The 15,264-nt window shown below is 35.0% G+C and overlaps 1 protein-coding gene across 8 annotated transcripts in view; it reads right to left on the bottom strand.

The window, feature by feature from the left end:
• The window catches only part of LOC132741494 (uncharacterized), an 82,647-nt gene that overhangs the window by 36,008 nt on the left and 31,375 nt on the right, over positions 1 to 15,264 (bottom strand). For all 8 annotated transcript variants that reach the window (XM_060729675.1, XM_060729674.1, XM_060729677.1 and 5 more), the window contains exon 2: positions 8,972 to 9,394. In XM_060729675.1, the coding sequence (XP_060585658.1) occupies positions 8,972 to 9,394 (423 nt within the window). The remainder of the gene's footprint in view (positions 1 to 8,971; positions 9,395 to 15,264) is intronic.

Here is a 15,264-nt window from a genome sequence, read left to right on the forward strand (position 1 = left end):
CACTAATAGGGTTTTTGTGTTAGAGACAAGGAAAAACAACGGAGAAGTTAACAAATTCTGGAAAAAATGTCAAACATGTACGTAATGGATCAAAACAGTTTTGCACCCCGTTTTGTCAATAAATATCAGAAAGTTATTTTTTACATTTGCATCCATTTAGATTATCGGAGTGTACTAATTATTCCACATTTATATAAAAACGAAGTTAAACAAGATTGCATTTGAGAAAAATGCTATGCCACCGCATGGTTCAAATTTCATAGCTGTACATCAAAGGACAAGAAAGTAGGTCACATCATCAAAATCTAGGTCACCTGATATCAAAGTTCAATTTTACAACTAAAACTGTGCACATGGTCAAAATGTCATTGCTGTACATCAAAGGACAAGAAAGTAGGTCACTGTCCCCTTGGGCAAGGCATAATTTTGACCCAAGGGTTTAATTCAAAACAATTTTGATACAGGTCCACCAAACAACATTTCAAGTCAAATATCTAAGCTATAGCTTTCTCCCATTTAGAAAACATTTGTTTTATTTTCTGTTTTTACTATGTGTACATAATGAGAATCACTGCCCCCGGGCAGGGCCAATTTTGACACCAAGGGAAAATTTTGAACAACTTTGGTAGAGGACCTATAAATGATATTATATATCAAACATCAAAGCTCTATACCTTGTACCTTCAGACAAAAATACTTTTTATTTTTTCACTATATGTACATAATGAAAATCAATGACCCCCGGGGCGGAACCAATTTTGACCCCAGGGCTATAATTTGAACAATCTTGCAAGAGGTTCACTACACAATGTTTCATGCAAAATATCTTATCTCTAGCCTTTGTAAATTTAGAGAAGATAATTTTTTAAGTTTTTACTATATATATATAATGAAAACCTATGGCCACCGGGGGCGGGGCTAATTTTGACACAAGAGGCAAAATTTGAATAACTTTTGTAGAGTACCTTTAGATGATATTATTTAACAAATATTAAAGCTCTAAGCCTTGTACCTTCAGACAATAAGATTTATTTATTTTTTACTATATGTATATATTGAAATCAATGACCCCAAGGGCGGGGGCAATTTTAACCCTAGGACTATAATTTGAACAATCTTGCTAGAGGTTTACTACACAATGTTTCATGCAAAATATCTAACCTCTAGCATTTGTCAATTGTTAGAAGAATTTTTTTTGAAGTTTTTACTAAAAGTTTTTACTATATACATATAAGGAAAACCAATGACCCCCGGGGCGGGCCGATTTTGACCCCAGGGCTATAATTTGAACAATCTTGGTAAGGGTCTACCAGACGATGCCTTATGCAAAATATCTAAGCTCTAGGCCTTTTGGGTTTTTACAAGAAGGTATTTTAAGTTTTTACTATATGTACATAGTGAAAATCAATGACCCCCGGGGCGGGGCCAATTTTGACCCCAGGGCTATAATTTGAACAATCTTGTTAGAGGTCTACCAGACAATGCCTTATGCAAAATATCTAAGCTCTAGGCCTTTTGGGTCTTTACAAGAAGATTTTTTAAATTTATTCTTATAATTCCTTTTGGTTGCCATGGCAACCAGATTTCTGCATGGAATTAAATTCTTTGAACATCTTTGGAAGCCCTTCACCCAAGGAACAATCCTGCCAAGTTTGGTTGAAATTGGACTCGTGGTTTTTCACAAGAAGATTTTTTAAGTTCACTATATAATCTATATAACACACACACAAACACACACACAAACACACACACAAACACACGCACACACACACAGGTGAATCGCTATATGCCACCGCAGCACCACCGCATCGCAGATGCTGCGGTGGCATAAAAACATTCCTACCACATAAGAAAGATGTCATTCATAAATTTTGACTTTTATATCATGCTGACTGTCTCAAGAGACCGTTTCATTAAGCGACTGTTTTGGGTGTTTCCTTTGCGCGGTCGCTTAATACACGTTTGACTGTATATGTACATAGTGAAAATCAATGAACCCTGGGGGTGGAGCCAATTTTGACCCAAGGGCTATAATTTGTACAATCTTGCTAAAGGTTCACTACACAATGTTTCATGCAAATTATCTAACCTCTAGCCTTTGTCAATTTTGAGAAGATGACTTTTAAAGTTTTCACTATATACATATGAGGAAAACCTATGACCCCATGGGCGGGGCTAGTTTTGACACTAGAGGCAAAATTTGAACAACTTTGGTAGACTACTAATAGATGATATCATATAACAAACAAGGGTGCCATAGTCACAAAATACGCCTGTTTACGAAAGCTTAAGATGGAGATGGGGGCATTATGGATAAGTGTTATCTAGCAAGCAAGTTTTTATCCTTGTCACTGTGTTGTTAAATGAACCTTAAAACAAATCAGTAGGGAAGATATGCACAGGATGTGTGACCTTGACCTTGGTCGCAGGGACCTGAATTTTATGCACGGCACTCAGCCTCACAATGATGAACATTTGTGCCAAATTATATTGAAATCCCTCTATCATGTAGAAGTTTTGCTCCAGACAAGCGTTTTGCTATGAGCTCTGTGACCTTGACCATTGACCTAGAGACTTGGTTCATGTGCAGGGCACTACGTCTCATGGTGGTGAACAATTCTATAAAGTAACATTAAAATTCCTCCTTGCATGTAGAAAATATGCTCCGGACAACATCTGGATATTTAATCATCTCCAGTGACCTTGACCTTGCAAATATTAACCTAAATTAAATGTGTCAACCTGTAGTCATGATAGTTACCATTTGTGCTACAATCCATCAATAAATGATGACTAAATGGTCCCTTTACACATCTTCAAATTTTTATCTGAACTTTGACCTCTATGTGTAACCTTGACTTTGGTCGCAGGGATATGAATTTTACGTGCGACACTCAGCCTCACAATGGTGAACATTTGTGCCAAGTTATATTGAAATCCCCCTATGAATGTAGAAGTTTTGCTCCGGACAAGCGTTTTTCAATGAGCTCTAAGTGTGACATTGACCTTTGACCTGGAGACCTGGATCATGCATGGAGCAATACATATCATGGTGGTGAACATTTCCATAAAGTATTATAAAAATTCTTCCATACATGTAGGAGATATGCTCCAGACAAAATCTAGATATTTCACCATCTTTAGTGACCTTGACCTTGCATATATTGACCTAAAGTACATGTGTCATAGCCGTAGTCATGATAATGACCATTTGTGTTACAATCCCTCAATAAATGATGATTAAATCGTCCCTATACAGATCTTCATATTTTTATCTAAACTTTGACCTCTATGTGTGGCCTTGACCTTGGCTGCAGGGACCTGAATTTTGTGCGCGACACTCCGCCTCACAATGGTGAACATTTGTGCCAAGTTATATTGAAATCCCTCTATGCATGTGGAAGTTCTGCTCCGGACAAGCGTTTTTCAATGAGCTCTAAGTGTGACCTTGACCTTTGACCTAGAGACTAAGTTCATGTGCGTGACATGGCTTCTCATAATGGTGAACATTTCTATGAAATTTCATTAAAATCCCTCCATGCATGTAGGAGATATGCTCCGGACAAAATCTGGATATTTCATCATCTTTAGTGACCTTGACCTTGTATATATTGACCTAAATTATATGTATCACAGCCATAGTCTTGATAATGACCATTTGTGTTACAATCCCTCAATAAATGATGACTAAATGGTCCATATACACATCTTCATATTTTTATCTGAACTTTGACCTCTATGTGTGACCTTGACCTTGGCCGCAAGGACCTGAATCTTGCGTGTGACACTCCTCCTCACAATGGTGAACATTTGTACCAAAAAATATTGAAATCCCTCTATACATGTGGAAGTTTTGCTCCGGACAAGCATTTTTCAATGAGCTCTAAGTGTGACCTTGACCTTTGACCTAGAGACCTGGTTCATGTGCGTGACACTGCTCCTCATAGTGGTGAATATTTCTATGACGTTTCATTAAAATCCCTCCATACATGAAGGAGATATGCTCCGGACAAAATCTGGATATTTCATCATCTTTAGTGACCTTGACCTTGTATATATTGACCTAAATTATATGTATCACAGCCATAGTCTTGATAATGACCATTTGTGTTACAATCCCTCAATAAATGATGACTAAATGGTCCATATACACATCTTCATATTTTTATCTGAACTTTGACCTCTATGTGTGACCTTGACCTTGGCCGCAAGGACCTGAATCTTGCGTGTGACACTCCTCCTCACAATGGTGAACATTTGTACCAAGAAATATTGAAATCCCTCTATACATGTGGAAGTTTTGCTCCGGACAAGCATTTTTCAATGAGCTCTAAGTGTGACCTTGACCTTTGACCTAGAGACCTGGTTCATGTGCGTGACACTGCTCCTCATAGTGGTGAACATTTCTATGAAGTTTCATTAAAATCCCTCCATACATGTAGGAGATATGCTCCGGACAAAATCTGGATATTTCATCATCTTTAGTGACCTTGACCTTGTATATATTGACGTAAATTATATGTATCACAGCCATAGTCGTGATAATGACCATTTGTGTTACAATCCCTCAATAAATGATGACTAAATGGTCCATATACACATCTTCATATTTTTATCTGAACTTTGACCTCTCTGTGTGACCTTGACCTTGGCCGCAAGGACCTGAATCTTGCGTACGACACTCCGTCTCACAATGGTGAACATTTGTGCCAAGTTATATTGAAATCCCTCTATACATGTGGAAGTTTTGCTCCGGACAAGCATTTTTCAATGAGCTCTAAGTGTGACCTTGACCTTTGACCTAGAGACCTGGTTCATGTGCGCGACACTGCTCCTCATAGTGGTGAACATTTCTATGAAGTTTCATTAAAATCCCTCCATACATGTAGGAGATATGCTCCGGACAAAATTGGACGCCGCCCGCCCGCCAGGGGCGTTCCCATAATACGTCCCGTTTTTCAAACGGGCGTATAATATTAAAGCTCTAAGGCTTGTACCTTCAAACATAAGATTTTTTGATTTTTTACTATATGTACATATTGAAAATCAATGACCCCCCGGGGGGGGGGGGGGAGGCAATTTTGACCCCAGGGCTATAATTTGTACAATCTTGCTAAAGGTGCACTACACAATGTTTCATGCAAAAATTTCTAACTTCTAGCCTTTGTGAATTTAGAGAAGATGATTTTTAAAGTTTTTACAATATACATATTGTTGTAGTTTTAGCAAGGCACCTGGTTAAGGTTTGATTTAATGATTGAGTTTGTATGAGAATTGAGACCTCATTTGTTGTCATTATTTATTACTATAAATCTGTTGGGGCTAGACTGTGTATCAGTCTGGGAGATTTTAGTATGGTAACTCTGTCAACGGGTACCTGCATAAATTATGAAGAGGAGGCCTGCAATTGTTGTGTTTAGGGAACTCAATCATTGGTTATCATCATAAATATTCCAGGAATCAGTCTGTTTGTTTCTGGTACAGTTACTTGATCAACACTTGTCGTCATAAATATAGAAGGCTTAGATTTGTCAATTAACACTAAGGTAACCTCCAAATATGGAGAGACTAGGTATTTCATATAAATACTGGGACACGATTTTCTAGGGGCATTCTAGATTGAAGGTTGAAGAATAAGATTCAAAATGCAAGAGTAAGATTGTAAGAGCTAGAGTTAACATTCAAGTTTCTAGATTGAAGAGTCAAGATTCAGGATTTTAGATGGAAGTTTCAAGAATGAGATCTTAAGAGCTAAATAGTAAAAATTGAGTGACTTATCAACCATGTGTGAGAAAGAAAAACTGTAACTTTAAATATTAATTGTAGATTAGAAATTTAGGACACTTTCAAATAAATAAATGGTGAAATGAAACGGAAAACAGTTATTGTTTATTTTATGCAAAGGAAATTATGGAAGTAGTAGAAATTATAAATTACAAGAGAGAAGAATTTATAACAATATAAGAAAAACCTATGGGGGCTGACTTTGACACTAGAGGCAATCTTTGAACAACTTTGGTAGGACAATGCCTTATGCAAAATATCTAAGCTATAGGCCTTTTGGGTCTTTACAAGAAGATTTTTTAAATTTATTCTCATAATTACTTTTGGTTGCCATGGCAACCAGATTTCAGCATGGAATGAAATTCTTTGAACAACTTTGGAAAAAGCCCTTCACCCAAGGATCAATCTGGCCATGTTTGGTTTAAATTGGACTAGTGGTTTTTCACAAGAAGATTTTTTAAGTTCACTATATAATCTATATAACACACACACACACACAAACAAACACACAGGTGAATCGCTATATATATGCCACCACAGCATCTAATGCCAATGCATCGCAGATGCTGCGGTGGCATAAAGAGGCAAAATTTTTTCTTTAAATCCATATTACAGTTATAGGCCTTGCAGAGAGTCCTATTATGCTCTCATAGAACAGTATAAAATTTCAACATGTTTCAAATTCTTATGTCAATGAATTTTGAAAATATTTGAGGTATTACAAAAACTTTAACGTAAATTCTAAGTAGAACAAGAACTGTCAGAGGACAGTAACGCTCAACTATTCGAAAATTTGTCACAAGGGTGTTTCATTGAGTATAATAATGCTTACCTATATGAATACATAAAATTGTCTGAAAAGGTACAAACTCTTCAAGTTTCAATACATTCCCTTCAGTAGTTATGGAGATACAAGCTTACATGCAAAAACTTTACCAAGAATTCATGAGTCGAAAAGGGGCATAATAATGCAAAAAAGCAAATCAGAGTAATGGGACTTGTACCAATCATCTTAGATAATCACAGAGACCAAGTGTGTGAAGTTTCAATCCATTCCCTCTAGTAGTAATGGAGATAACAGCTTACACGCAAAAACTTAACCAAGAATTTCTAAGTCGAAAAAGGGGCATAATTATGTAAAAAAGCAAATCAGAGTTATGGGACTTGTGCCAATTATCTTAGATAATCACAGAGAACAAGTGTGTGAAGTTTCAATCCATTCCCTTCAGTAGTTATGGAGATACCAGCTTACACGCAAAAACTTAACCAAGAATTTCTAAGTCGAAAAAGGGGCATAATTATGAAAAAAAGCAAATCAGAGTTATGGGACTTGTGCCAATCATCTTAGATAATCACAGAGAACAAGTGTGTGAAGTTTCAATCCATTCCCTTCAGTAGTTATAGAGATACCAGCTTACATACAAAAACTTAACCACAGGGACGCCGACGCCGACAAATGGGTGACTGCATTAGCTCGATTATTCTGCGAATAGTCGAGCTAAAAAGGGGCATAATTCTGTCAAAATGCTTGATAGAGTTACCTCCTCCTGTCAACATGTTGGGGTCATTATGGTGAACAAGTGTGCAAAGTTCAAAGCCATATGTCAATGGACTTTGAAAATATTTGAGGTATTACAAAAACTTAAACATAAATTCTAAGTCGAAAAGGGGGTATAATTCTGTCAAAATGCTTGATAGAGTTACCTCCTCCTGTCTACATGTTGGGGTCATGATGGTGAACAAGTGTGCAAAGTTTCAAAGCCATAATTATATCAATGGACTTTGAAAATATTTGAGGTATTACAAAAACTTTAACGTAAATTTTAAGTCGAAAAAGGGGCATAATTCTGTCAAAATGCTTGAAAGAGTTACCTTCTCCTGTCTACATGTTGGGGTCATGATAGTGAACAAGTGTGCAAAGTTTCAAAGCCATATATCAATGGACTATGAAAATATTTGAGGTATTACAAAAACTTTAACGTAAATTCTAAGTCGAAAAAGTGGCATAATTCTGTCAAAATGCTTGATAGAGTTACCTCCTCCTGTCTACATATTGGGAACATGATGGTGAACAAGTGTGCAAAGTTTCAAAGCCATATGTCCATGGACTTTGAAAATATTTGAAGTATTACAAAACTTTAACATAAATTCAAAGTCGAAAAAGGGGCATAATTCTGTCAAAATGCTTGATAGAGTTACCTCCTCCTCTCTACAGGTTTGGGTCATGATGGTGACAAAGTGTGCAAAGTTTCAAAGTTATATGTCAATGGACTATGAAAATATTTGAGGTATTACAAAAACTTTAACGTAAATTCTAAGTCGAAAAAGGGGCATTATTCTGTCAAAATGCTTGATAGAGTTACCTCCTCCTGTCTACAAGTTGGGGTAATGATGGTGAACAAGTGTGCAAAGTTTCAAAGCCATATGTCAATGGACTTTGAAAATATTTGAGGTATTACAAAAACTTTAACATAAGTGGTTACGACGACGGCAACACTCGGGTGACTACAATAGCTCTACTTATTCGTATCAAATAGTCCAGCTAAAAATAACAAAGTTTGAAGCCCCACAAACACCTGACCTTAGTCGTAGGAACCCTAGTCTTATTTGTGACACACCATACATCTATGGTTATTTCATATATGACAGAAAAATTAAAATCCTTTCATGCATACTGAAGGTTTACAGCGGACACAACCACCACTGTGTATATGTATAAAAGGGGGACGGATGGACAGTTCAATTTTAACAAGCCACCCTTCGGGAGCATAAAAATGTCCATTAAGTTCTATTTGATGTTGAATGAACATTTTTGTGGTGAATAATAATTTTTGTTCTAGCTCATTTTATTGTCATTCTGCTATACTATATATATATATATATATATATATATATATATATATATATATATATATATATATATATATATATATATATATATATATATATATATATAATATATACCATCATCATGATCATGTATCTCACACTTGCCAACAACTTCAACGTATAATAATATTGTGATTTTATCAAAGAAATCATTCATTGTATTGCAGACCTTCCATTATCTCTTTGTCATTATTTAAGTTTACATATCAGTCTATTTTTAGCTTTTTTTTTGCAACACATCTGGCTTAAAATGTGAGTGCTGCAGTGACTGTACTATAATAAAATGTAATAACTTTACCATATGCTGTGAAAGTGGCATTACTAAAGACTGTTGCTGTAGCTTGCTGTGAATTTTCATATGACAATTCACATCTATATGTCCTTGCATCATCACATGTTAACTTCTCCATGTTCATAGATAGTGTAAGATCTGTGCTAGCAGGTGTTTCAGAATTCCACGATCCTCCAGCAACATAATCTTTGTCACCTGGTGTAATATTTGAATCTAATGTAGGGTTTTCATTAGCAGATAGTTTCATATATGCTAATCTTTGCCAATCAGCGTCATTATCCCCAGACAATGTAGTAGATTTTAATTGTTTTATCTGGATGTTGTATATAGTTTCCACATCTGTTTCAGTGATATCACATGTTAATGTTAATGTACCAGTACTTCCAAGTAAAACCCTTTCCCTGCTAATGGTGAAACTGATACCAGTGACTGAAAAAGAGTTGGAAAATATCTTTTTCATTATTTTATTGAACAAATAAAATCTCCAAACATCACAATTACTGGCAATCTTAATAAGATATTTCTACAATCTGTCCTTCTGAATGTTATGGGACAGTTCATACCAATAACTATGAATGAAAATCAGATATAACTTAATAATAATAAGGTCATGTCAACTGTTATCTTCATGGATCTGAAAAAGTGCACATTATAGTCTAAATTTCAAAGCACAAAAAGAAGGTGGTTGGAGCATAATCAATATCAACGATTTATAAATTTGTAAGACTATATTATTTAGAAGGTTCAAATTTTAAAGCAGTTACTCCCAACACTACAAAATCTAAATCTAGAGTCAATGTTTGCTACAGAAAGCCAAAATTTGATATGGAAATCAGTGATTGCAAAGGAAAATTAATGGTTGCAATGCAAGCCGATGGTTGCTTAATTAGGGCAAGTCAATGATAGCTGAGAAAGTCTCTTTTTCATGTTGCTATGAAAAGTCAATAGAGACTATTGCGACGTTTGTAGCTCATAAAGTTCTTAACCTAGAGTCATGAAACTTAACAGGAAGGTTGGTCAACTTGTGTAGTTGTGCACCAGGGTTCCGCTTGTATATTTGTCCAGTATTTTTAGAGTTATTGCCCTTGACTTAATAAAAACTGTTTCATTATGTTGTGTTACATGTATGTGATCCTTGAGTGCTTCAGTTAGAACCAACACGATGGAGATCAGGCTAATGTATACACGCGCTGTACATGTAATAACCATATTTAAACGAGGTGAATTTCAGCGTCCCGATACCCATGTTTATTATAGCTGGATGCAAATATTTCAAAGCAAGGATTCCGTGTACGTTTAATTTTGCCTGGGGACGCATAAACATTACCGATTGTTTACAACAACAAATACTTCAGTGTGTGTCAGTCTATAGATAGGCGGTCCAATGCACATTGACCAGTGAAGTGATTAGCCAATCAGCGATAACGCTTTTGATCATTATCACACGATGGAGATCAGGCTAATGTATACACGCGCTGTACATGTAATAACCATATTTAAACGAGGTGATAATTTTTAATCTTTGATCAACAGTTGATAGGAAATTAGCAAATTTTACCGACAAAAGGATTAACAATAGTCTATTTACGCCACAAGTTTACAAATGAGTGTAATTATGACTTAATGTCAAATATTTTTGGCATTTTCTTGGCAAAAATTTGCTTTTAGTTTTCATTCTTGCAAAAACATTTTATAAGAGTATTAAGAATTTAAGATATTGTGCTGAAATGCCAGGACAACAAACCAAAATTATACACATACACTTTTCTTTGATATTTAGATTCTATCTGAAAATTGATCCCGAACATTGTCAATTTCACATTTGCCAGAAACCCAAAAATTTCGCAAAGGGCACAAAAATTCTCAGTTTCCAAGCCTAACATGTGAATGAATTGTTTCTTTGTTATTTAATCAATATTAAATCTTTAAATATCGATCTTCAATTTGCCCCCTTTTGAAGATATTTGCTAAAATAATTGTTGATCTGATGAATCTCTTATACACTGTGTGAAGCTGTACAGGATTTTCCTATTCATTCCGCTAATTGCTGCCTATATACATTTACGTTTTTTTACAAATATAAACTTTTGGTCTTTAGAGTGTTTTTTTTTAACCAGAATAAAAATTTGATTTGGAATTAAAGTGAACAAAACAAAAAAAACAAACAACTTCCATTTGTTGATGCATTATAATGTTATTTTCATAATAAATATTAACAAAACAATAATTATACTATGTAATTCAGAGTTTGTTTTGAATAACTATAAACTTTGAAAGTCTCTTAAAGATTCAAAATATCAGCAATGCTACTGTAAGAATTAAATGACTAATCTGTAAACATATTAATTGCGACGCAATTGTGGACTCAAACTTTTTTAGGCTTGGGAGTCCATGGACTCCATGTTTGAAAGTCCTAGTGAGAACCTTGGAACTTATAATAAAATTTATTTTATATGGCAGCCTTTTGACTTAATTAACTTTGCAATCAAGATATTTCAAATTTTGTTTATCTTAATATACATTTGTATTTGCTTCTAAAAACCCTGTTTTACCTTTTCCGACAAAGGTTGTAAACTTAAGCGTACACAAAAAATGCAACATCAATCATTAACCCTTTACCACATATAACAACGCACTTTCGACCCCCCCCTTTTTTAGGCCTCAAATAGTGAAAAAATGTCCTATTTGGGCCCCAAACATGAGTTTTTGTTTGAGAAATGTTGCTAAAAAAATTGAGCACTTTTTCGGCGCCGCCCCCCATCCAAAAGATACATCAGGGGGTTGCCAGAAGGGGGGTTTGAAGGGGGGCGGAGTCCCCCTCATCGCCAAGAAAATTTTGGACTTGTGAGAGGCTAAAAATGACCCCAGATCGATCATAATGTAACGTTTAACCAACGCTGAAAAAGCCTTTGACTCTATCTCAATCCCTTGAGCAGTTGCAGCACTTTGAAATAAATTTTGATGGAAAAAATCGAGGCAAAATAGTGATTTTTGGCAATTTTGAGATGTCCCCTCGTTGCCATAGTAACAGGAAATTTAAGACTGAGCATGCCTTTACAAAGGCAATGGTCCAGTCAACATTTGTGCCAAGTTTGATTAGTATTGAAGCATTTTTCATAGTTTCATAGCAGTTTGAACTTGTAACAGGAGGCTTTTCAGTGAAAACGGCCATTTTTCACAATATGCTCATGGGGGAAAGGGTTAATTATCATAGCTGCACAGTACTATGGACACTTGTATGAAATTATTACAAAAAAATAGCCTAAAAATTTAAATGCAGACAACAAATATTATATATTTATCATAAATTGCAAGTATGTTCATTAATGAACCTAGATCAGCCAAATTGTCACTGCCTATTTCAACAGAATGAACCAAAGTTATTGCCGGCTTATTCATGTTGTTTTATAGTTCTCATTATAAGGCCTAACAAAAGAATGTTTGTTTCCAGTGACATGGTTTTAAACTAGAAATGTGGCCTTAGGACACGCGTGCCCCCATCGCGCCACTGTTCTGTCAATCTTATGACTTTAGGTCAAACATTTTTTGAAAACTAAAAATCTTATAATAAGTAAAGGGCAAGAACTTTACAAATACTGAATAAATCCACAAGCAAACCCCAAGGTGCATACCAGTAAGTACACATGCTAACCAGTAATCTTGTAAACTTTCAGGCCTACAAGTGAAATACTTTTTGAGCTACATGCATGCATGAACAAGTTGAAAATTGCAAATTTATACTACTGTAAGTCAAGGGCAATAACTCTTACAAAACTGAAAAAAATCCACATGCAAAGTCCCAGGTATATAGCTTCACAGTGATGTGAATCATTATTCCTGTAAAGTTGGTTGATTCTAACTCGAGCAATCAAGGAACAAATAACAACATAATGAAAGTTTTTACTAAGTAAAGGGAAATAACTCTAGAAATACTTGATAAATCCACAAGCGAAACCCCAGGTGCACAACTAAATATGCTGAGCAACTTTCCCGTAAGATTTAATGAGTCTATGTCAAATCCTTTTTGAGTTACATGCCACACAAGTTGAAAATTGCAAAATTTTACTAAGTCAAGGGCAATAACTCTAAAAATACTAAATAAATCCATACGAAAATACCCAGGTGCACAACTACACATGCTGATCAACATTCCTGTAAAATTTCATGACTCTAGGTCAAATACTTTTTGAGTTACATGCAACACAAGTTGAAAACAAGAGCCACCGCCGGGCGGGGGCAACGCTCGACCTTTACTTTTTCTAAACGCAAACATAGAAAGGTTTGAACATATCTTAACATTTCCTTTTTATAAATTTAGTTGGTCTGTCTTGTCACATTAGTTTTGTTTATCTATTTTGTATATATATATGAATAGAAACACACAATTCTAAAAATAGAAACATTACGCAATTTCTAAAAAAAGACATTACACAATTTCTAAAAATAGAAACATTAAGCAATTTCAAAAATAGAAACATTACGCAATTTCTAAAAATAGAAACATTACGCAATTTCTAAAAATAGAAACATTACGCAATTTCAAAAAACAGAAACATTACACAATTTCTAAAAATAGAAACATTATGCAATTTCTAAAAATAGAAACATTACGAAATTCTATAAATAGAAACCCTGTAAATAGAAACATTACGCAATTCTATAAAAAGAAACATTACGCAATTCTATAAATAGAAACATTATGCAATTCAATAAATAGAAACATTACCCAATTCTATAAATAGAAACATTATGCAATTTCTAAAAATAAAAACATTACACAATTTCTAAAAATAGAAACATTACGCAATTATATAAATAGAAACCCTATAAATAGAAACATTACGCAATTCTATAATAGAAACATTACGCAATTCTATAAATAGAAACCCTATAAATAACAAGAGGGCCATGATGGCCCAATATCGCTCACCTTCAGGAATAGATCTTAACTAGATTTTCTTATTTAAAACAAGTAACATATTTATAAAATACTTTAATGTTATTTAGTTAGTGTAAAACGTAAAGTATTTTTGGCCAACAGCAACAGGAATGCAATCAAGTGTATAGAAATACCTCTTTTTTCTTTTCTTTAAAGTATACATATAGGTTGCTAAAAAATACACTCCCTGTAGTGTGTTTACATCATGAAAATTTTAACAATGACATCATAATTAACAAGGCCAAGTACAAATTTGGATAAAACTTCAATAACAAGAGGGCCATGATGGCCCTGAGTTCGCTCACCTGTATATAGTCCCCCCAACCCCCACCCCCAATGTTGAAGGGTCAATTTAACCCAAGGGCTTTTATTTGCACAAACTTGGTAGACACCCATAAGAAAATGTTTCATGCTAAACATCTAAGCTCTAGCTCAATGGGCTTTTTAAAAGAAGATTTTTTTAAGTTTTTACTATACACATATAGTTAAAAACAATGACACCCCTGAGGCCGGGGCCAATTTTGACCCCAGGGCTTTTATTTGAACAGACTTTGTAGACACTTACTAGAAGATGGTTCATGCTTAATATCTTAACTCTAGCTATTTGGGTTTTTTCAAAGAAGATTTTTTAAGTTTTTGCTATACACATATAAGGAAAATCAATGACCCCCTGGGTGGGGCCAATTTTGACCCCAGGGCTTTTATTTGAACAAACTTGGTAGACATCTATTAGAACATGTTTGATGCTAAATATCTTAGCCATAGCTCTTTGAGTTCTTTGAAAGAAGATTTTTTAAAGTTTTTACTATATGCATATAGGGAAAATCAATGACCCCCCCCTGGGCGGGGCCAATTTTGACCCCAGGGCTTTTATTTGAACAAACTTGGTAGACATCCATTAGAACATGTTTCATGATAAATATCTTAGCTCTAGCTCTTTGGGTTCTTTAAAAGAAGATTTTTTAAGTTTTAACTATATGCATATAGGGAAAATCAATGGCCCCCCCCAGGGCGTGGCCAATTTTGACCCCAGGGCTTTTATTTGAACAAACTTGGTAGACATCCATTAGAACATGTTTCATGCTAAATATCTTAGCTCTAGCTCTTTGGGTTCTTTAAAAGAAGATATTTTAAGTTTTTACTATATGCATATAGGGAAAATCAATGAGCCCCCGGGGCGGGGCCAATTTTGACCCCAGGGCTTTTATTTGAACAAACTTGGTAGACACTCACTAGAAGATGTTTCATGCCAAATATCTTAGCTCTAGCTCTTATGGTTTTTTAAAAGAAGATATTAAAAGTTTTTTCCTTCGGTTGCCATGGCAACCAGAGTTCTGCATGGAATTAAATTCTTTGAACA

This window comes from Ruditapes philippinarum, unplaced genomic scaffold (genome assembly GCF_026571515.1).
Source record: "Ruditapes philippinarum isolate M1 unplaced genomic scaffold, ASM2657151v2 ctg45_1_1_1_1, whole genome shotgun sequence".
NCBI lineage: Eukaryota > Metazoa > Mollusca > Bivalvia > Venerida > Veneridae > Ruditapes > Ruditapes philippinarum.